We start from the raw sequence: 25,756 nt of genomic DNA, 5'->3' as shown, positions 1-25,756 counted from the left end.
CAAAACTATTCAATTGGAAAATAAGATGTAGAGAATATATAGAATATTAAAGGTGTTTTACATTTAACTTGTAAAGTATTAATAGTGCTAATGGTATTCATATAACTTGTATCATAAAACAAACTTTTAAAATCCTGGGATAAATTTAAGATCTGAAGATAAATTTTTGCACAGTTTAAATTCTATTAAACACGGTTAACACCTATATATAGTTAATATCAATGAACATATAATATTATTAAACTGAGAACTTTAAATAACCGTGTCAAATAGCAATGTATAGATGGTTCTGAATGATATATTTATTGATAAATTATAAACTTATTTATGAGTTAAATGATCTGACATAGTCGTTGGTAACCTGGTATTTCATTCTTATGTTGCTTAGTAACAGGATACATACAACAATCTCCTATTGACACTTTTAAAATACTTACAACATAAACAAATTAAACCTGTCGATCAATGAAGTAGCATCAAATCCTCATAAAATTTTGAAAACCAACAACACAAACTTGCAAAGACCAAAATAAAACTCAAACCAGAATGAGCATTAGAGGCAACAGTAGAATATCGTAGTTCAAAAATCAAAAAGCAAAAATCAATTGAGAGAAAACAGATATGGGTTATAAAGACACAACTACAGAACGAGTAATAAAGGCAACAGCAGTATACCGCTGTTCAAAATTCATAAACCGACTGCGAAAAAACTTAAACCGAACGAACACATCAACTATAAGCTGAAAAGAAAGAAACAACAGAAACATTGAAGTAAGAAATGAGCTTACAATGGTCTATGAGAATTAAAATTTTCTCCATTTTGAACCTTTATATATTGCTTGATTTTGTCTTTTAATCTTAAGTACACTACATATCTTTAAAACTTAAAATCCTTGCATATACTCCACACATTGTCTTTATATTAAGTATACCCCTCCCCCCCAGAAAAACAAATCGACAGTTAATTTATAAACGAGGAACAAAAGAAATATGTGTATCTATCATACATGTCATATAACATCTTTCTAATAAATACCATTTTCTATTTTTCTAGATGTTGTTGGTGTATGTCGGGATTCTCTCTACCAGACATACAAAGCCATGTTTGCCAAATGTCATCCGTTTTCCTGGGCTGATAACATCTCTGTAAATATAAGGGATCTCTATACACCTCTAGATATTTTGGATTCAAACGGGTAGGTATTACCACACTTGCAAATTCTGCAATTAAAAAAACTACATGTTTTCGACACGTATTGACCAATATTTATGGCCTAATATGTTTTTAGTATTCGATAATGCATTACAGATTTTAAATGTGTGATTCATATCATTCGAGTATTATACCGTGAATTTAAATGCTAGACAAAGTATGTTAGACAACCGATATTTTAAGAACAGGTTTATTGAATGATATACGATGTATTATAGTAAATAAAAGATAATTAATAGATCGAAACCAATTAATGTTATCCAAAGGTACAGTATAGCGATTGTATGGTTAATGGGATAAACTAATTAAAAAAAAGGATTTTACGAATTCAAAGGATTTTACGAATTCCGTGAATATAATAAAGGGTAATGTGGAATGGTTGGCAGCAAATATAAGCAACCATACGTCCTTCCACAATGAGAAAACCCCATGAGTCACTCTTAAAAAGGCACCGACATGAAAAACTATAGACTAAAGAATAACAAAATAATTTACTAAAAACAAATATGATAGACAATCAAAAATGCTGTTTTATATCATCTCAAAACTATTTTTTTTATACGTTCTTAACTTTATATATTTCATTTAATAAATTAATAGACATGCTTAAACTATAATTTGTGTTATTTTCTGCAGACGTAAGTTACATTTGAGTGATATATTACCACCTCCCTGTACGAATGGTAAGGGCCAGAGGATTGTCCTAGAAGGGGCCGGAGGGAGTGGCAAGTCTATCCTATGTGCAATGATAACACAATTATGGGCCAGCCATAAAAACTACTTCAAATATACTTACAACATACTTATACATGTTGACATTGCAACGATCAAAGGTGATTTTAAAACCGAAGTTTATCACAGGTTATTTCCGGATGATTTCAAAATCAAACAGAAAGATTTTTGGGCGACCATGGAAGAAAATTCACATGAAATTGTTCTACTGATTGATAGCTACGAAGGAAAGACAGAGATGCGGGATCTACAGGATATCATATCAGGTACCAGTCTCCCTCAGGCTACAGTAATTGTGGCTACGAATCCGGATACATCCCATAGTTTAGGATTTTCAGCAGATTCAAAACTATTCAACATGGGATATAGCTCACACAGCGTAGCTCGGTGCTTTAAAACTTATCTGTACCACTTCAAAGCCCATCCGGATAAGCACCAAGCGTTGTTCGACTTGATTGAAAATGAATCATGGGTAATGCATAAACATCTTGCTCAACCAATTGTGTGCCTTCTTATATTCGCTATTTATCAGACCAATAAAACCGCCAACTTGGATGACATTGACTGCATAACTAATTTATTTGAAGTATTTGGTTTAAGTATGGCAACCCATTACTGTAAGCGACAGAAAATTGATGTGATCGGCTATGAATTCCCCGAAGAAATTGTTAGTGCAATAAACGAACTCAGTAACTTTGCTTTTGAATCACTAAGAGACGGGAAACGTGCCTACCTCGAAGATGAAATTGTAACTCCGTCCAACAATTCTATGATATTTCATCTGGGTGTATTCTTCAGACTCAATGGACCTCATTGGAAATTTACCTGCACCCTCATGCAGGACTTCCTAGCCGCGAGACATTTAAGCGATTTTGTATTAGAAGAAATGTCAACCATCTTGAAAGACAATAAAATGATGAAATACTCGCGATATTCACAGATGATCACGTTATTGTGTGGACTTTTCCGTGACGACTACGACACTTCTACTCTAAAGAGCCTGTTTACCGATCTTGCCATGCGTAATATAAGTAACACTAAGGTTCTGGGAGATGATGTACAGTCTGTTCGATCAGCTGATTCTAGAGCGAGTATATCACATGCACCGAGTGGCAAGTTAGTTGATTACAACATAAGTTTACAGAGTCTTACCGAGTGTGATTATAGGGAAGACATGTGTGAGATTGTTGCTCAATCGTTACCTGCCAAAATGATTATAAAAAGAGATGGACTTATTTCAACTAAAACTCTAGAGGCCTTACCTCTTGTGATGACAGTAGAAGCCAATCGAATAACTTATCTAGACCTTGTTTTACAACCGTCGTATTCAAGTCAGGCAGCAGTGTATACGGAATTTGCAAAAGGAGTGGCAAAGACAGGTTGCATCAAACACCTTAAGATTCATTGGTCAACCTTAGATTTAATGGCCAGAATTTTGGACGCCTTCATGACCACAGTTGTTTCAGTAGAAAGTATTGTTCTATCTGATATCTGTAAGAAATCAATCAAACACGTGTCCGCAGATACATGGGCCACATTACAAAATGCTTGCGAAAACATGACAAAAACCAAGGAGTTTGCTTTCTTGAATGGTAGTAAGGCCGCCATAGCATACTTTGTTTTACAACACCTTCCGACCACAATCCAGGATCTTAACTTTACCGGATGTAAATTGAACATGATGTGCGCATCTGAACTCAGTTATAAATTAGAACATGCAAATTCATTAACAAAACTTGACATCACAAACACACAACTCGCTGGTTCTGATTTTGTTGCCGTATTACAGGGTCTAAAGATATGTCCGACAATTAAACATCTAAAACTATGTGGTGCCAAACTTGACAGACCAGGTGTTATCACACTTAGTGAATGCCTTCGTCTTACTCGAACCCTTCAGATTTTAGACCTGAGTAACTGTGAGCTTGACACGGAAATGTCCAAACTTTTAGCTAACGCCATTGCTGACAACAGGAGTCTAATGAAACTTGTTCTGAAGAATACAAAAGTAACATTAGAAGGAAAGAACGTTATTTCTCATACAAAATTTGTACAGTTAAAGGTTATAGGGTTAGAAGATGCTAAACACCTACTTCTTTCTATTTAGGTAGTACTGTGGATTCATTATTATTCGTTGGATACCAATTTTCGTGGGTACAGGTGAACCACGAATTCAAATGTTCAACGAATATCCAATTTTCAATAGGCTTTATATATAGAGATCTACAAAACCACGAAATCAAATATCCACGAATATGCAAGTTTTCAGCAATCCACGAAAATTGATACCCACGACAATAAATGAATCCACAGTATTTTGTTTCATTGATTTATTAAGTCGCCAACAATTTATTTCTTTGAACTGTTTTTTGAATACACGATTGAACCTTTAGTATTCAACTTAGGATACTAATAGAATTGAAGTCTACGCAAATGCTGTAATATTGAAGACACGACGTTTTTATTTAAGGGATTAAAATATATATCTATCGATGACTCTGTCGTTTTCGTAAAAAGAATACAAAATAACAAAATAGGTGAAAGTTAAAATATATTAACATAGGGAATATTAGAACTTAGAATGACTGTTTTGAAAATAATTAATACTGTCTGCGCAGAACTGTTTTGTGACTGAAGAACTCGCTCGAAGAGAACAGATTTTCAATATATTTAAATTGCTGATTACTGACCCTTACACAGACAAATTCCCGTTTGAATGGTTTAACAGTAGTAATTTTTGGTGCCCTTTATCGCTTGCTATTCGTTGTGAGCCAAGGTTCCGTGTTGATGACCGTACATTGACCTATAATGGTTTACTTTTATGAATTGTTACTTGGATTGATAGTTGTCTAATTGGCACTCATACCACATCTTCCTATATCTAAATAAAACGGGAATCTTGAGTTGCGATTTATAGTCAAAGACTACATAGTACACTAACCTTAGGAAAGATCCCATACACCAGATTACTATAAATATAAGGGTATGGATGTTGGGTCCTTAAATTCTATTTATTGTTTATGTCATATTTCTCAATCTTTAACCATTCTGTCCTTTATTCTTCACATTTTCACCAATATTCTGTATCCTGTAAACCCAACACAGAGCCTCAAATATAGGAATATATGAACCATCATCATGAACATTTATTCAAGAGATCACCACTCAGTTATTTTAAAGTAGTTGCTTTATTTATAAGACCATAGAATGGGAATCTGATTATTTAATATGAGAAATGATTCAAGAACCTATTTTGTGGAAGTTTTTATTTAATATTATGTTGTAGAAAAAACTCTGCATTGTAAGCCAACAACTCTGTATTGTAAGAAAAATAAATGAATTCTGCATAATTTATCATGTGATGAAATAACATATAATGATATTAAAAATAAGGGTTTAAAAAAAGTTTCAAACTGCTTATTCTATGCATTTGTTTTTCTTGGCACTGATATTCAGTAAATATCTTCCACATTTGTATTTTTTAGACAAGTAATTCATAAGAATTAGAAAGAAACAAAAATCACACAGTTTACAATTATTTTGCAAAAATTATTCAATCTGAGTAGATACTTTTTGATAAAGGTATACATGAGAAATCAGAAATTCTCTTCTTGATGCGACCTTAATGATGTGATGTGCCATGCATGGTATGGAGAAACATGATTCAATTAATTTTAGAAAGTATATTTTAAGTTAAACATTTTTATTTCGCTTTACTTTATCTTATAATTTTCGCGGGAAAATCTCTGTGCTGCATATTATGATTATGTCAAAATTATTTGGAAAATTTCATTTTTACATATAGCATAAATTATTTAAGTAATCTGTGATAAAATCTGTGATATTTTGAAAACAAATGCATTTATAAATTTGATGCATTTATGGGTAATAGATTGTAGACAGAATAAAATTTGTTAGAATTATTATTTTTGTTCTTTCCGGCCATTATTTTGCATACATGCGTTGACATACAGGAAGGCGTATTTTGAAAGAATTAAAGATCAGTTTCCAACCTTCACAGTAACTGTATCGGGTCTGAGAGTAAAGAAATGAATTCAAAAATCGCTTTGCAATGTGTGAACCACGTGTGACGATTGCATTTATTTAAATTATTAACCGTATTGAGCCTCTTGTTTGTTTATGATACATAAAGCAGGTAACAGAATTCACCAAGAATATTGGACCGTACTACAGCTCGATTTAATGACTCACAGCCGACCTCTCAGGAAAAGATGCACAAACGGTGACAAAACATAAAGAACCATGCTTGATCAGGATAGTCTGAATTGGTACACACATAAATGTTATAGATTTAAAACTGCTAATATTTTAATAACTTCGGTCCCTATCCAGACAATTTGTTTTGAATTTAAATCTGCATCGTCTAACTACCAATTTGATGATTTCGTCAACTGGGGAATACAAGTCTAAACATAGTTTGATAGTAAGTTTAGAGTGTGCACTTTAAAAACAGAAGCTTGTTGTAGCTACCTTAAATTGCAAGGCGAGAAACCTGAAAATTAGAAATATCACGACCGGTCCCATTTGTCATAAAGAAAGTTTAGAAACCGAGAAAGTGTTCTACTCGGAATGCCATTCGAAAGTCGGATTATCTCTTTGGGAAATCCGTCTTCCTTAAAAAGAAAAAAGAGAGACTGCGCGCCACGATTAAGCTATTGGTGTTGAGAGGGGAGTTAAACACACTTAATTAATATAGAAATCAATATTCTGTAAACCAGATCCAAGTTAAACACTTATAAAATGAAAATAACAGGTTGATAAAAAGTAAAATCTCAAACATGCTGAACTCCAAGGAAAACTCAAAATGGAAAGTCTCAATCAAATGGCAAAATCAAAAGCTCATAAACATCAAACGAATGGATAACAACTGTTCATGAGTCTGCAGCACTTTTCCGGATTTACCTTCAAATATTTGAAAGCCAAAACGTTTAAATGTTTCTTAATCGGTTATTATAACCAACAGTTATTTACCGATGTTCAAACCTTGTTCTGTTAAAAAATAGCAAAAGTTGCATTATTTCCAATGAGACAACTATACATTGAACAAGAGGACTCATTATAATAAGAAAATAAGTGAACCACAACATCTCATAATACAGGGTCACCTTCTATATACATATCTCCTGCCATTTGAATACCTATTCAGTCAAAATATCCCAAAAGAGGATTGGACACAATTGGTCCATCTATAAATCAGAAAATTACATATTGTTTTGGTATCCATAAAGATCAAATTCCACAAAATAATGTCGACGGTCTGTTGTTGTGTCCTTCAATTTAATCGTGTTGATCACCATTAAACCTACATACACTATCATACTAGTAGTGCCGATTTCAATCGTCCTGCTTGATAACCATGTTGGTGCAGATTTTGTGACAGGACACATTACAGTTGTTGGCGACAATTTATAACGGAACACTGAACGGGCGTAATGTAGACATTAAGATATGTATACGCCTTAGGATTTGGAGCAGATGCTGAGTTTCTGGATATTGTAAGTAGCAGTTGGAAGGCTGAAATCGTTATAAAGTAAAAATACAATTGACTTACGAAGTAAATCATGAAAAGCGTTTACCTTAAAAGCAATATACCAATTTCACCTGTATATGTGATATACATTTTCGAACGTATTCGGTATTCTAGAGCTTACAGTTGCTGCTCAGATTTTTGTTAAACGTCACAAGTGTCTGAGCAGAAGGTTAATGTACCAGGGTTATGTCAACGAGCGTCATGTCCCTTTTCTACAAAAGTTCATTAGAAGGTACCAATAGCGCCTCTTATTGCCGACTTCTTCTTATTTTCATATGAATCGGAGTTCCTTCAGACACTTGTCAAAAACAAGAGGATCAAAGAAGCCAGATTATTTAATTTCACTTTCAGATATATTGATGATGTTCTTTCCATAAACAATCCCAACTTTTCTGATTGGGTTTCATTTATATATCCCTCAGAACTAGAAATTAAAGAAACAACAGATACCGCCTCATTTTTAGACTTATATCTCGAATTTGACTTGCACAGTCATCTCAGTACCAGAATCTATGACAAACGACACGATTTTAATTTTGAAATTATAAATTACCCCCACCTTAGTAGCAATATACCAACTTCACCTGCATATGAGATATATATTTCCCAACTTATTCGATACTCAAGAGCTTGCAGTTCCCACTCAGACTTTGTAAAACTTCATCAGTGTCTGAGTAGAATGTTGATGAACCAGTGGTATGTCAAAGAACGTCTCGTCCTTTTTCAAAAAAAGTTCATCGGAAGGTACCAAGACCTTTTCGATAGATTTTCCGTATCAACTTCACAAATAATACATGATGGTCTTGATGTATATATTCTGCGTACTGATGTTGTTTATTATCTTAACAACGTGTTATATTGTTCTTTCATTTGTCTTTGTTCTGTTGTAAACACAACTTTTACTGTTGGATTGTTTTATGTGATATCCATTTAACGTGGCTCGGTACTTAAACATCTCGTCAATGTGTTTGTATTATCTTTCATTTTTTCGCTAGTGTTGTTTGTACATCCGACTTTTTTTGTGTTTCTTTGGTTCTTATAACGTGACTCTGTACTTTAAAAGATCCCGTCAATATGATATTGTTCGTTCTATTATATGTCATTATGATATATTTCTATTATGAATTAGAAAAAACGTTGAACCACAAACGTCAAAATTATTCAATCGCGTAGTGGAATGAACTATTTGTGGATTCTTATAAATTCTATATAAGTTTAGGACTATTTTAAATATCGGTCTATTTCTGAAATTAATTCTTACATACTTTGATTTTTTAACCCTGTATGCTAACATTGCCCACGTGATATTTTTAAATTGTTTGTATATACTTTGAACACAAAATTTATGTTACGTATAAAATTTTATGACGTCAGACACACAAATCAATGAATGTGTTTGTAGATAGATGTTTTTTTTTTATGTTCTGTGAAATTGTTCCTTTTAAAATTGTTACACGATGATGACTGTTGTACCCATATTTTGACTATTTTATTTATTATGTCTGTTTAGTTCACGTATCATTGTAAATATAGCGTAATTTAACGAGACTGTCATTAAAGTGAGAGGTTTAGCGCTTTAAACCCAGGTTTAATCCACCATTTTCTACATTTGACAAATGCCTGTACTATGTCAGGAATATGACAGTTCTTGTCCATTCGTTTTTTATGTGTTTTGTCATTTGATTTTGCCATGTGATTATGGACTTTCCGATTGGATTTTCTTCTGAGGTCAGTATTTTTGTGATTTTAATTGTTGGTACTGACGTTGTTTATCATCTAAATAACTCACACAACTTTGTCAATATAATTGAATTTTATGCGACTGCCATACAAGTCAGGAGTCGATTTCACAAAAAAAAACCTTACGACAAAGATTGATCGTAAGTCAGGAACAATTCAGTATACTTAAGATTCATCTGTCGTAAGTTGTTTTGTAAAATCGACTCAAGAGTTTTAGCCATCTATACAACTAGGTATAATACGCAATTTCTTACATACGAATCGATACACCAAGTCAGGCTTATGATAGTTGGTATCCATTCGTTTAATGTGTTTGAACTTTTGATTTTGACATATAACTAGGTAGTTTATTTTTTGAATTTTCCTCGGAATTTGGAATTTGTGTGATTTGGTCGACGCATACTGTTAAACAAATTGTTTATTATCTTCTTTCCTGTTTATTCAAACTGTTGATACAATTCGAATTTACACATTTGAAGTTCAAAGTAATTACATAAGCAATCAAATAGATTTTACTGCAAACAATTACTATTTATTTTTGTCAAAAAAGTTAAACATTTGTAACTACATGAACACAAATTGTTATCTTTTTTTTGTTGATTACCACTATTGCGAAAAACGGAACAAACCACGGTTTTCGCCGTTTAAGACAAAAGGCCTTTTTTTTTGTCTAAACAAGAGATCTAGAAGTAACTGATATTTATACTAACCGACATGTTGGAAGTCAAGGAATAGAATGAGGAAGCTGTCAGTTTCTGACGGTTGTACGACCAAGTTGTGTTCGTGCACATCCTCGTGAATAAACCGTTGCGTAATCAGCACATCATTTTGTTATAACATCACTGTAAAATAAAACTCGATATGTATGAAGAAAAATCCATAGTCCTAGACATAAAAAAACGAAAAATAAAATATGGAAACAATACTTTATAAATTTTATTTATCCGAATTTATTTTCTGAACTTTCCTACATCATGAACTATCAAAGTCAAATACTAAAAAGCCCAGGATGTATAAGAAACCAATTAATTGATAAGCTTTATGACGAAAATGGCATAATGATGATAGTTTAATATATATAATGTCAAATCTACTTGAGGGGATGAAACTTTAGTTTCTAATAACCTATAAATGTTTTAACGTACATTTTAAGAAAAAAATTGTTATATTCCATGTCAGGACGATGATTTGACATACACTCGAGGACTGATAGTTCACCAACAGCTGTATCCACCCAGTGATGTAAAAAAATTAAATCAATACTTTTTAAATTCTATTTGTACGAAACTCTTTTCTAGATTTACCTTCACTGGAAAGTTTACATCTAATTAGTGGATCAATCAGGATAACAAGTTCGTAAGCGTTTCGTCTACGAAACTGACGCTCTGATATTTTTTTTTATAACGATCAAATAAGGTACGAAGTAGAAGGTCTAAAAGGTTTTGTCAAATACAGCTAAGATAAGCTATTCATGGAGTAGGGAATCCTTAGCATTTCGAAATGTTTTGTTGATTTACAAATATGACCATATCAATGATTGTTCATGTCAAAACATAAGTGCTGATTACTGGGCTTGTTATACTTTGGCCATAACTAAACATCTTATAAATACAATGATTAAAATTTTGTTCTGCAGTCCTTCGTTTCATAGAAGAATGAAGAGCATTCATATAACTCTATTCAGTGTCCATTACAAACATGATTTGTTGGATCATCCAACAGTACTGTAAACTGTTATGGTGAAGATCAGATACACACGGTTGATCATCCAACAGTACTGTAAACTGTTATGGTGAAGATCAGATACATACGGTTGATCATCCAACAGTACTGTAAACTGTTATGGTGAAGATCAGATACACACGGTTGATCATCCAACAGTACTGTAAACTGTTATGGTGAAGATCAGATACATACGGTTGATCATCCAACAGTACTGTAAACTGTTATGGTGAAGATCAGATACACACGGTTGATCATCCAACAGTACTGTAAACTGTTATGGTGAAGATCAGATACATACGGTTGATCATCCAACAATACTGTAAACTGTTATGGTGAAGATCAGATACACACGGTTGATCATCCAACAGTACTGTAAACTGTTATGGTGAAGATCAGATACATACGGTTGATCATCCAACAGTACTGTAAACTGTTATGGTGAAGATCAGATACATACGGTTGATCATCCAACAGTACTGTAAACTGTTATGGTGAAGATCAGATACATACGGTTGATCATCCAACAGTACTGTAAACTGTTATGGTGAAGATCAGATACATACGGTTGATCATCCAACAGTACTGTAAACTGTTATGGTGAAGATCAGATACATACGGTTGATCATCCAACAGTACTGTAAACTGTTATGGTGAAGATCAGATACACACGGTTGATCATCCAACAGTACTGTAAACTGTTATGGTGAAGATCAGATACACACGGTTGATCATCCAACAGTACTGTAAACTGTTATGGTGAAGATCAGATACACACGGTTGATCATCCAACAGTACTGTAAACTGTTATGGTGAAGATCAGATACACACGGTTGATCATCCAACAGTACTGTAAACTGTTATGGTGAAGATCAGATACATACGGTTGATCATCCAACAGTACTGTAAACTGTTAGGGTGAAGATCAGATACACACGGTTGATCATCCAACAGTACTGTAAACTGTTATGGTGAAGATCAGATACACACGGTTGATCATCCAACAGTACTGTAAACTGTTATGGTGAAGATCAGATACATACGGTTGATCATCCAACAGTACTGTAAACTGTTATGGTGAAGATCAGATACACACGGTTGATCATCCAACAGTACTGTAAACTGTTATGGTGAAGATCAGATACACACGGTTGATCATCCAACAGTACTGTAAACTGTTATGGTGAAGATCAGATACACACGGTTGATCATCCAACAGTACTGTAAACTGTTATGGTGAAGATCAGATACATACGGTTGATCATCCAACAGTACTGTAAACTGTTATGGTGAAGATCAGATACACACGGTTGATCATCCAACAGTACTGTAAACTGTTATGGTGAAGATCAGATACATACGGTTGATCATCCAACAGTACTGTAAACTGTTATGGTGAAGATCAGATACATACGGTTGATCATCCAACAGTACTGTAAACTGTTATGGTGAAGATCAGATACATACGGTTGATCATCCAACAGTACTGTAAACTGTTATGGTGAAGATCAGATACATACGGTTGATCATCCAACAGTACTGTAAACTGTTATGGTGAAGATCAGATACATACGGTTGATCATCCAACAGTACTGTAAACTGTTATGGTGAAGATCAGATACACACGGTTGATCATCCAACAGTACTGTAAACTGTTATGGTGAAGATCAGATACACACGGTTGATCATCCAACAGTACTGTAAACTGTTATGGTGAAGATCAGATACACACGGTTGATCGTCCAACAGTACTGTAAACTGTTATGGTGAAGATCAGATACACACGGTTGATCGTCCAACAGTACTGTAAACTGTTATGGTGAAGATCAGATACATACGGTTGATCGTCCAACAGTACTGTAAACTGCTATGGTGAAGATCAGATACATACGGTTGATCGTCCAACAGTACTGTAAACTGTTATGGTGAAGATCAGATACACACGGTTGATCATCCAACAGTACTGTAAACTGTTATGGTGAAGATCAGATACACACGGTTGATCATCCAACAGTACTGTAAACTGTTATGGTGAAGATCAGATACACACGGTTGATCATCCAACAGTACTGTAAACTGTTATGGTGAAGATCAGATACATACGGTTGATCATCCAACAGTACTGTAAACTGTTATGGTGAAGATCAGATACATACGGTTGATCATCCAACAGTACTGTAAACTGTTATGGTGAAGATCAGATACACACGGTTGATCGTCCAACAGTACTGTAAACTGTTATGGTGAAGATCAGATACATACGGTTGATCGTCCAACAGTACTGTAAACTGTTATGGTGAAGATCAGATACACACGGTTGATCAGCCAACAGTACTGTAAACTGTTATGGTGAAGATCAGATACACACGGTTGATCATCCAACAGTACTGTAAACTGTTATGGTGAAGATCAGATACACACGGTTGATCATCCAACAGTACTGTAAACTGTTATGGTGAAGATCAGATACACACGGTTGATCATCCAACAGTACTGTAAACTGTTATGGTGAAGATCAGATACACACGGTTGATCATCCAACAGTACTGTAAACTGTTATGGTGAAGATCAGATACATACGGTTGATCATCCAACAGTACTGTAAACTGTTATGGTGAAGATCAGATACATACGGTTGATCATCCAACAGTACTGTAAACTGTTATGGTGAAGATCAGATACATACGGTTGATCATCCAACAGTACTGTAAACTGTTATGGTGAAGATCAGATACATACGGTTGATCATCCAACAGTACTGTAAACTGTTATGGTGAAGATCAGATACACACGGTTGATCATCCAACAGTACTGTAAACTGTTATGGTAAAGATCAGATACACACGGTTGATCATCCAACAGTACTGTAAACTGTTATGGTGAAGATCAGATACACACGGTTGATCATCCAACAGTACTGTAAACTGTTATGGTGAAGATCAGATACATACGGTTGAGCATCCAACAGTACTGTAAACTGTTATGGTGAAGATCAGATACATACGGTTGATCATCCAACAGTACTGTAAACTGTTATGGTGAAGATCAGATACATACGGTTGATCATCCAACAGTACTGTAAACTGTTATGGTGAAGATCAGATACATACGGTTGATCATCCAACAGTACTGTAAACTGTTATGGTGAAGATCAGATACATACGCTTGATCATCCAACAGTACTGTAAACTGTTATGGTGAAGATCAGATACACACGGTTGATCATCCAACAGTACTGTAAACTGTTATGGTGAAGATCAGATACACACGGTTGATCATCCAACAGTACTGTAAACTGTTATGGTGAAGATCAGATACACACGGTTGATCATCCAACAGTACTGTAAACTGTTATGGTGAAGATCAGATACATACGGTTGATCATCCAACAGTACTGTAAACTGTTATGGTGAAGTTCAGATACACACGGTTGATCATCCAACAGTACTGTAAACTGTTATGGTGAAGATCAGATACATACGGTTGATCATCCAACAGTACTGTAAACTGTTATGGTGAAGATCAGATACATACGGTTGATCATCCAACAGTACTGTAAACTGTTATGGTGAAGTTCAGATACACACGGTTGATCATCCAACAGTACTGTAAACTGTTATGGTGAAGATCAGATACATACGGTTGATCATCCAACAGTACTGTTAACTGTTATGGTGAAGATCAGATACATACGGTTGATCGTCCAACAGTACTGTAAACTGTTATGGTGAAGATCAGATACATACGGTTGATCGTCCAACAGTACTGTAAACTGTTATGGTGAAGATCAGATACATACGGTTGATCGTCCAACAGTACTGTAAACTGTTATGGTGAAGATCAGATACATACGGTTGATCATCCAACAGTACTGTAAACTGTTATGGTGAAGATCAGATACATACGGTTGATCATCCAACAGTACTGTAAACTGTTATGGTGAAGATCAGATACATACGGTTGATCATCCAACAGTACTGTAAACTGTTATGGTGAAGATCAGATACATACGGTTGATCATCCAACAGTACTGTAAACTGTTATGGTGAAGATCAGATACACACGGTTGATCATCCAACAGTACTGTAAACTGTTATGGTGAAGATCAGATACATACGGTTGATCATCCAACAGTACTGTAAACTGTTATGGTGAAGATCAGATACACACGGTTGATCATCCAACAGTACTGTAAACTGTTATGGTGAAGATCAGGTACATACGGTTGATCATCCAACAGTACTGTAAACTGTTATGGTGAAGATCAGATACATACGGTTGATCATCCAACAGTACTGTAAACTGTTATGGTGAAGATCAGATACATACGGTTGATCATCCAACAGTACTGTAAACTGTTATGGTGAAGATCAGATACATACGGTTGATCATCCAACAGTACTGTAAACTGTTATGGTGAAGATCAGATACATACGGTTGATCATCCAACAGTACTGTAAACTGTTATGGTGAAGATCAGATACATACGGTTGATCATCCAACAGTACTGTAAACTGTTATGGTGAAGATCAGATACATACGGTTGATCATCCAACAGTACTGTAAACTGTTATGGTGAAGATCAGATACACACGGTTGATCATCCAACAGTACTGTAAACTGTTATGGTGAAGATCAGATACATACGGTTGATCGTCCAACAGTACTGTAAACTGTTATGGTGAAGATCAGATACACACGGTTGATCGTCCAACAGTACTGTAAACTGTTATGGTGAAGATCAGATACATACGGTTGATCGTCCAACAGTACTGTAAACTGTTATGGTGAAGATCAGATACACACGGTTGATCGTCCAACAGTACTGTAAACTGTTATGGTGAAGATCAGATACATACGGTTGATCGTCCAACAGTACTGTAAACTGTTATGGTGAAGATCAGATACACACGGTTGATCATCCAACAGTACTGTAAACTGTTATGGTGAAGATCAGATACATACGGTTGATCGTCCAACAGTACTGTAAACTGTTATGGTGAAGATCAGATACACACGGTTGATCATCCAACAGTACTGTAAACTGTTATGGTGAAGATCAGATACACACGGTTGATCATCCAACAGTACTGTAAACTGTTATGGTGAAGATCAGATACATACGGTTGATCATCCAACAGTACTGTAAACTGTTAGGGTGAAGATCAGATACACACGGTTGATCATCCAACAGTACTGTAAACTGTTATGGTGAAGATCAGATACATACGGTTGATCATCCAACAGTACTGTAAACTGTTATGGTGAAGATCAGATACACACGGTTGATCATCCAACAGTACTGTAAACTGTTATGGTGAAGATCAGATACACACGGTTGATCATCCAACAGTACTGTAAACTGTTATGGTGAAGATCAGATACACACGGTTGATCATCCAACAGTACTGTAAACTGTTATGGTGAAGATCAGATACATACGGTTGATCATCCAACAGTACTGTAAACTGTTATGGTGAAGATCAGATACATACGGTTGATCATCCAACAGTACTGTAAACTGTTATGGTGAAGATCAGATACATACGGTTGATCATCCAACAGTACTGTAAACTGTTATGGTGAAGATCAGATACATACGGTTGATCATCCAACAGTACTGTAAACTGTTATGGTGAAGATCAGATACATACGGTTGATCATCCAACAGTACTGTAAACTGTTATGGTGAAGATCAGATACATACGGTTGATCATCCAACAGTACTGTAAACTGTTATGGTGAAGATCAGATACATACGGTTGATCATCCAACAGTACTGTAAACTGTTATGGTGAAGATCAGATACATACGGTTGATCATCCAACAGTACTGTAAACTGTTATGGTGAAGATCAGATACACACGGTTGATCATCCAACAGTACTGTAAACTGTTATGGTGAAGATCAGATACACACGGTTGATCATCCAACAGTACTGTAAACTGTTATGGTGAAGATCAGATACATACGGTTGATCGTCCAACAGTACTGTAAACTGTTATGGTGAAGATCAGATACATACGGTTGATCGTCCAACAGTACTGTAAACTGTTATGGTGAAGATCAGATACACACGGTTGATCATCCAACAGTACTGTAAACTGTTATGGTGAAGATCAGATACACACGGTTGATCATCCAACAGTACTGTAAACTGTTATGGTGAAGATCAGATACATACGGTTGATCATCCAACAGTACTGTAAACTGTTATGGTGAAGATCAGATACATACGGTTGATCATCCAACAGTACTGTAAACTGTTATGGTGAAGATCAGATACACACGGTTGATCGTCCAACAGTACTGTAAACTGTTATGGTGAAGATCAGATACATACGGTTGATCGTCCAACAGTACTGTAAACTGTTATGGTGAAGATCAGATACACACGGTTGATCAGCCAACAGTACTGTAAACTGTTATGGTGAAGATCAGATACATACGGTTGATCATCCAACAGTACTGTAAACTGTTATGGTGAAGATCAGATACATACGGTTGATCATCAAACAGTACTGTAAACTGTTATGGTGAAGATCAGATACACACGGTTGATCATCCAACAGTACTGTAAACTGTTATGGTGAAGATCAGATACACACGGTTGATCATCCAACAGTACTGTAAACTGTTATGGTGAAGATCAGATACATACGGTTGATCATCCAACAGTACTGTAAACTGTTATGGTGAAGATCAGATACATACGGTTGATCATCCAACAGTACTGTAAACTGTTATGGTGAAGATCAGATACACACGGTTGATCATCCAACAGTACTGTAAACTGTTATGGTAAAGATCAGATACATACGGTTGATCATCCAACAGTACTGTAAACTGTTATGGTGAAGATCAGATACACACGGTTGATCATCCAACAGTACTGTAAACTGTTATGGTGAAGATCAGATACATACGGTTGATCATCCAACAGTACTGTAAACTGTTATGGTGAAGATCAGATACATACGGTTGATCATCCAACAGTACTGTAAACTGTTATGGTGAAGATCAGATACATACGGTTGATCATCCAACAGTACTGTAAACTGTTATGGTGAAGATCAGATACATACGGTTGATCATCCAACAGTACTGTAAACTGTTATGGTGAAGATCAGATACATACGGTTGATCATCCAACAGTACTGTAAACTGTTATGGTGAAGATCAGATACACACGGTTGATCATCCAACAGTACTGTAAACTGTTATGGTGAAGATCAGATACATACGGTTGATCATCCAACAGTACTGTAAACTGTTATGGTGAAGATCAGATACACACGGTTGATCATCCAACAGTACTGTAAACTGTTATGGTGAAGATCAGATACACACGGTTGATCATCCAACAGTACTGTAAACTGTTATGGTGAAGATCAGATACATACGGTTGATCATCCAACAGTACTGTAAACTGTTATGGTGAAGTTCAGATACACACGGTTGATCATCCAACAGTACTGTAAACTGTTATGGTGAAGATCAGATACATACGGTTGATCATCCAACAGTACTGTAAACTGTTATGGTGAAGATCAGATACATACGGTTGATCATCCAACAGTACTTTAAACTGTTATGGTGAAGTTCAGATACACACGGTTGATCATCCAACAGTACTGTAAACTGTTATGGTGAAGATCAGATACATACGGTTGATCATCAAACAGTACTGTAAACTGTTATGGTGAAGATCAGATACATACGGTTGATCATCCAACAGTACTGTAAACTGTTATGGTGAAGATCAGATACATACGGTTGATCATCCAACAGTACTGTTAACTGTTATGGTGAAGATCAGATACATACGGTTGATCGTCCAACAGTACTGTAAACTGTTATGGTGAAGATCAGATACATACGGTTGATCGTCCAACAGTACTGTAAACTGTTATGGTGAAGATCAGATACATACGGTTGATCATCCAACAGTACTGTAAACTGTTATGGTGAAGATCAGATACATACGGTTGCTGGATGAGGCCATTTCACCTTTTCGCGTTTTCGTGTTTTTCTCCTATCACTTTGCAAACGCGAAATCGATAAAGCGGGAAAACAGGAATTAGGTAAATCGAGAAATCGAAAACAAGACTTCGAGAAATCAAACGTTTTCGCGTCTTTGCTCTCCTGATTTCTCGATTTCGATTTCTCGTAAGTGAAAGGAGAAAACGCTAAAACGATAAAAGACGAAATGGCCATATCCGGCCACCATAGATACAGTCTATTCAATCAGAACATACAATCAATCCACCATTTGCTAAAAAATCAAGTGTTCAAAGGGTGGTAACTCTTTTTCTAAAAATAACAAATTTAATTCCTATTCGGTTTTATTAAAAAGATAAATTTGTAACGAATCATTGAGGAGAATGAAATATTTCTGAATGTTTACCTGTTTGACATATGTATGTGTTATTTTTGAAAAAAAAGCATCTGCAAGTTTTATGTTGACTTATCGAGGAAGTTTTAAATTTAATCTTGGTATATATGATTAGTTTATTCAACCACAATTGTATCTTTCCCATATCATTATTTTTGTCTGATATATTTAGTATAAAAACAGTATTTCACTAAATATACACGAGAAAAAATACCCATATTATTTTATAATAAATAACTTATCTATCAGTCTGTATAGGGAATTTAGGAATTTAAATGTTTGTTTCGTATGTACCATTTTTTTAATGTTCGTTATTTTTTTTGTGTATTCAGATTAAAACAGAAGAGATCATGTTTACTGTTATACACAAGTCGAATCAAATAGTTATCAAAGGTACCAGGATTTTAATTTAGTACGTCAGACGCGCGTTTCGTCTACATAAGACTTATCAGTGACGCTCATACAATTTGTAATTGTAGTCTTTATGTTAATATATCGTTTATACTCAAAAGATCTCATACAGATATCAGGTTCCTACTTTGATGCGCGTTTTGTCAACAAGAGACTCATCAGTGACGTCCCAAATCAAATGATAAAACACATCAAACGAATGGACAACATCTGTCATAGTCCTGACTTGGTACAGGAATTTTCAAATGTAGAAAATGGTGGATTGAACCTGGTTTAATAGCGCTAAACCTCTGACTTGTAGGACAGTCGCATCAAATTCCATTATATTTTAATTATGTGTGAACAAAACAGACTTAATACGCCACTGTTTGTGGTGACCTTTGTTATTCTGAGGTTTACATGTTAAAATGTACTGTTATATAATACAATGGTGCGTTTGTCTGTGCTGTTTGTTCTTGTGTGTGTTTGTACTGTTTTTACAGTACTGTAAACTGTTATGGTAAAGATCAGATACATACGGTTGATCATCCAACAGTACTGTAAACTGTTATGGTGAAGATCAGATACACACGGTTGATCATCCAACAGTACTGTAAACTGTTATGGTGAAGATCAGATACATACGGTTGATCATCCAACAGTACTGTAAACTGTTATGGTGAAGATCAGATACATACGGTTGATCATCCAACAGTACTGTAAACTGTTATGGTGAAGATCAGATACATACGGTTGATCATCCAACAGTACTGTAAACTGTTATGGTGAAGATCAGATACATACGGTTGATCATCCAACAGTACTGTAAACTGTTATGGTGAAGATCAGATACATACGGTTGATCATCCAACAGTACTGTAAACTGTTATGGTGAAGATCAGATACACACGGTTGATCATCCAACAGTACTGTAAACTGTTATGGTGAAGATCAGATACATACGGTTGATCATCCAACAGTACTGTAAACTGTTATGGTGAAGATCAGATACACACGGTTGATCATCCAACAGTACTGTAAACTGTTATGGTGAAGATCAGATACACACGGTTGATCATCCAACAGTACTGTAAACTGTTATGGTGAAGATCAGATACATACGGTTGATCATCCAACAGTACTGTAAACTGTTATGGTGAAGTTCAGATACACACGGTTGATCATCCAACAGTACTGTAAACTGTTATGGTGAAGATCAGATACATACGGTTGATCATCCAACAGTACTGTAAACTGTTATGGTGAAGATCAGATACATACGGTTGATCATCCAACAGTACTTTAAACTGTTATGGTGAAGTTCAGATACACACGGTTGATCATCCAACAGTACTGTAAACTGTTATGGTGAAGATCAGATACATACGGTTGATCATCAAACAGTACTGTAAACTGTTATGGTGAAGATCAGATACATACGGTTGATCATCCAACAGTACTGTAAACTGTTATGGTGAAGATCAGATACATACGGTTGATCATCCAACAGTACTGTTAACTGTTATGGTGAAGATCAGATACATACGGTTGATCGTCCAACAGTACTGTAAACTGTTATGGTGAAGATCAGATACATACGGTTGATCGTCCAACAGTACTGTAAACTGTTATGGTGAAGATCAGATACATACGGTTGATCATCCAACAGTACTGTAAACTGTTATGGTGAAGATCAGATACATACGGTTGCTGGATGAGGCCATTTCACCTTTTCGCGTTTTCGTGTTTTTCTCCTATCACTTTGCAAACGCGAAATCGATAAAGCGGGAAAACAGGAATTAGGTAAATCGAGAAATCGAAAACAAGACTTCGAGAAATCAAACGTTTTCGCGTCTTTGCTCTCCTGATTTCTCGATTTCGATTTCTCGTAAGTGAAAGGAGAAAACGCTAAAACGATAAAAGACGAAATGGCCATATCCGGCCACCATAGATACAGTCTATTCAATCAGAACATACAATCAATCCACCATTTGCTAAAAAATCAAGTGTTCAAAGGGTGGTAACTCTTTTTCTAAAAATAACAAATTTAATTCCTATTCGGTTTTATTAAAAAGATAAATTTGTAACGAATCATTGAGGAGAATGAAATATTTCTGAATGTTTACCTGTTTGACATATGTATGTGTTATTTTTGAAAAAAAAGCATCTGCAAGTTTTATGTTGACTTATCGAGGAAGTTTTAAATTTAATCTTGGTATATATGATTAGTTTATTCAACCACAATTGTATCTTTCCCATATCATTATTTTTGTCTGATATATTTAGTATAAAAACAGTATTTCACTAAATATACACGAGAAAAAATACCCATATTATTTTATAATAAATAACTTATCTATCAGTCTGTATAGGGAATTTAGGAATTTAAATGTTTGTTTCGTATGTACCATTTTTTTAATGTTCGTTATTTTTTTTGTGTATTCAGATTAAAACAGAAGAGATCATGTTTACTGTTATACACAAGTCGAATCAAATAGTTATCAAAGGTACCAGGATTTTAATTTAGTACGTCAGACGCGCGTTTCGTCTACATAAGACTTATCAGTGACGCTCATACAATTTGTAATTGTAGTCTTTATGTTAATATATCGTTTATACTCAAAAGATCTCATACAGATATCAGGTTCCTACTTTGATGCGCGTTTTGTCAACAAGAGACTCATCAGTGACGTCCCAAATCAAATGATAAAACACATCAAACGAATGGACAACATCTGTCATAGTCCTGACTTGGTACAGGAATTTTCAAATGTAGAAAATGGTGGATTGAACCTGGTTTAATAGCGCTAAACCTCTGACTTGTAGGACAGTCGCATCAAATTCCATTATATTTTAATTATGTGTGAACAAAACAGACTTAATACGCCACTGTTTGTGGTGACCTTTGTTATTCTGAGGTTTACATGTTAAAATGTACTGTTATATAATACAATGGTGCGTTTGTCTGTGCTGTTTGTTCTTGTGTGTGTTTGTACTGTATTCCTATTACATAGTTTTGTCATTTTAGTGATATTTATTTTAACATTGTCATATAAACAGTAGGTTTTTGCTGGCCATAGAACCAGGGTCAACCCACCATTTCTTTCTGAAAACGTCCTGTATCAAGTCAGGAATATGGCAGTTGTTATCAAAGAGTCCGTTTCTATGTATGCGTGCGTTTGTTTTTGTTACATTTCAGTGATTTTTTTTTTTTTTTTGTTTCCCTCTTATAGTTGTGTGTTCCTAGGATTTAGTTGCAACCTGGATTCGTTTTCTCTTAATCGATTGATGACTTTTAAACAGCGGTATACTACTATTTCCTTTATTTTTGAATCGGCGAGCCTATTACCAGCCCAGTGATCAGTACTGATATGTTGACATGAACTATCATTGATATTGTTCTATCAATAAATTTGCAAAACTTCAAATTGCTCGGCATAATGCAGGTTTTCACCCAATGAATAGTTTACCTTCAGTTGTATACAGCAAAACCTTTCGAAATATTTGGTCCGCTATTTAGATTTGTAATCCATTCGGCATTTCAAATAAATTGTTTGATTCGAGTGTCACTAATGAGTCTCTTGTTGACAAAACGCGCATCAAAGTAGGAACCTGATATCTTTGTGAGTGCTTTTGAGTATAAACGATTACTGGTATATCAACATAAAGACTACAAATACAAATTGCAAAATGTCTTTTATTGTCCTTCGTTGTTTGCTAAAGCAAACAATTTTCATTTACATACATTAGAACATATGCACATTGTCTTTGTATGTAAATCGTATTACTACGAATGTCTTGTAAAAGAATTGGTTATAAAGGAGCGAACCACATACAAAGACATATCATTTGACAAGGATGAGATTTTAGCAAATCATAATTCCTTCGTGACTTCAATAAACATTACATTGAACACCAAATCGGTGGACTTACCTTGTTTGTATTGGATATCAAAGCTTCATAAAATTCCGTAAAAACAACAGTATATTACTGGCTCATCTTCATGTTCCACTAAATAATTGTCCATTAGCTTGACTAAAATTCTGTCCGAAGTGAAAGAGGATCTTCAGAAATACTGTGAAACTGTTTACTCGCGTAGTGGAATTAACCATATGTGGATTCTTAAAAATTCTAAAGAACTTCTAGACAATTTTAAATCTCGGTCTTTTTCTGATACTAGTTCTATCAAAACTTTTGATTTTTCAACCCTGTATACCATTCCCCATGTGAAATTGATAAATCGCCTTAAAGAAATAATCCACAATGCCTTTCAACATAAAAATGGCAGCATACGCTATAAATTTATTACTTTGGGATAACATAAGGCAAATTTCGTAAATAGTGACAAACAAAAAGGTAAAACATGCTACACAGAAGAAAAAGTAGTCAGTATGCTGGAGTTTCTTTATCGACAGCATATATGTTGAGTTTGGAGGTAGACTTTTCCAACAAATTGTCGGCATTCCTATGGGAACAAACTGTGCGCCTCTTCTTATCGACCTCTTCTTATTTTCTTATGAATCGGAGTTTCTCCAGACACAAGAGAGGATCAAAGAAGCCAGATTGTTTAATTTCACTTTCAGATATATTGATGATGTTCTTTCCATAAACAATCCGAACTTTTCTGATTGGGTTCCATTAATATATCCCCCAAAACTAGAGATTAAAAACACGGCTTCCTCCGCCTCATTTTTAGACTTATATCTCGGATTTGACTTACACAGTCATCTCAGTACCAGAATCTATGACAAACGAGACGATTTTAATTCTAAAATTATAAATCCCCCCCCCCCCCCCCCCCACACCTTAGTAGCAATATATAACTTCACCTGCATATGGGATAAATATTTCCCTACTTGTTCGATATTCAAGAGCTTGCAGCTCCTTTTCAGACTTTGTAAAACTTCATCAGTGTCTGAGTAGAAAGTTGATGAACCAGGGGTATGTCAAAGAATGTCTTTTTCTAAAAAAAAAAAAGTTCATCGGAAAGTACCAAGACCTTGTTGATAAATATTTTTTATCAACTTTACAAATAATACACGATGGTCTTGATGTATAGATTCTGCGTACTGATGTTGCTTGTCATCTTAACAACGTGTTTTAAAGTTCTTTCATTTGTCTTTGTTCTATAATTAATATTACTTTTACTGTTGAATGGTGTTATGTGATATCCGTTTGACGTGGCTCGGGACTTATACATCTCGTCAATGTGTTTGTATTGTCTTTCATTTTTTGGTGGCATGTTTTGTATATGCGACTTTTTGTATTTCTTTGGTTCTGATAACGTGACTCTGTACTTTAAAAGATCCCGTCAGTATGATATTGTTCTATTTTATGTCATTATGATATATTTCTATTATGAATTACAAAATACGTTGAAGCATAAACGTCAAAATCATTCAATCGCGTAGAGGAATTAACTATTTGTGGATTCTTATAAATTCTATATATAACTTTTGGACTATTTTCAATCTCGGTCTTTTTCTGAAATTTATTCTTACATATGATATTTTTCATTTTTTAACCCTTTATGCTAACATTGCCCATGTAAATTTTAAAATTGTTTGTATGCACATTTATCGACAAATCTAGGTGACGTATAAAATTTCCTGACGTCAGCAACACAAATCAATGAATGTGTTTGTAGATAGATGTTTTTGCGTTCTGTTTAATTGTTCCTTTTAAAAATGTTATACGATGATGACTGATGTACCCATATTTTGACTATTTTATTTATTGTGTCTGTTTAGTTAACGCATCAATTAATATAACGGAATTTGATGAGACTGTCATCAAAGTGAGAGGGTTAGCGCTATAAAACCAGGTTTAATCCACCATTTACTACATTTGAAAATGCCTGTACCAAGTCAGGAATATGACAGTTCTTGTCCATTCGTTTTTGATGCGTTTTGTTATTTGATTTTGCCATGTGATTATGGACTTTCCGAATTGATTTTCCTCTAAGTTCAGTATTTTTGTGATTTTACTTTTTTCTTCAATATAGAGAAGTTTA

At 34.9% G+C, this 25,756-nt stretch overlaps 1 protein-coding gene across 13 annotated transcripts in view; it reads left to right on the top strand.

Annotated features, from left to right (window-relative positions):
- The window catches only part of LOC139528873 (uncharacterized), a 42,401-nt gene extending 36,533 nt beyond the window's left edge, over positions 1-5,868 (top strand). For 11 of the 13 annotated variants that reach the window (XM_071325103.1, XM_071325104.1, XM_071325106.1 and 8 more), the window contains 2 exons: positions 1,055-1,196; positions 1,850-5,868. In XM_071325103.1, coding sequence (XP_071181204.1) covers positions 1,055-1,196; positions 1,850-4,052 — 2,345 coding nt within the window. In that variant the 3' untranslated portion in view covers positions 4,053-5,868. The remainder of the gene's footprint in view (positions 1-1,054; positions 1,197-1,849) is intronic. The other 2 variants (XR_011665711.1, XR_011665710.1) reach the window with 1 other exon arrangement.
- Positions 5,869-25,756: the final 19,888 nt, after the last annotated feature.

The sequence above is a fragment of the Mytilus edulis genome, chromosome 6, assembly GCF_963676685.1.
Source record: "Mytilus edulis chromosome 6, xbMytEdul2.2, whole genome shotgun sequence".
Taxonomy (NCBI): Eukaryota; Metazoa; Mollusca; class Bivalvia; order Mytilida; family Mytilidae; genus Mytilus; species Mytilus edulis.
Note: the sequence above shows the minus strand (reverse complement) of the source record. Positions and strands in the feature narration are given on the sequence as shown.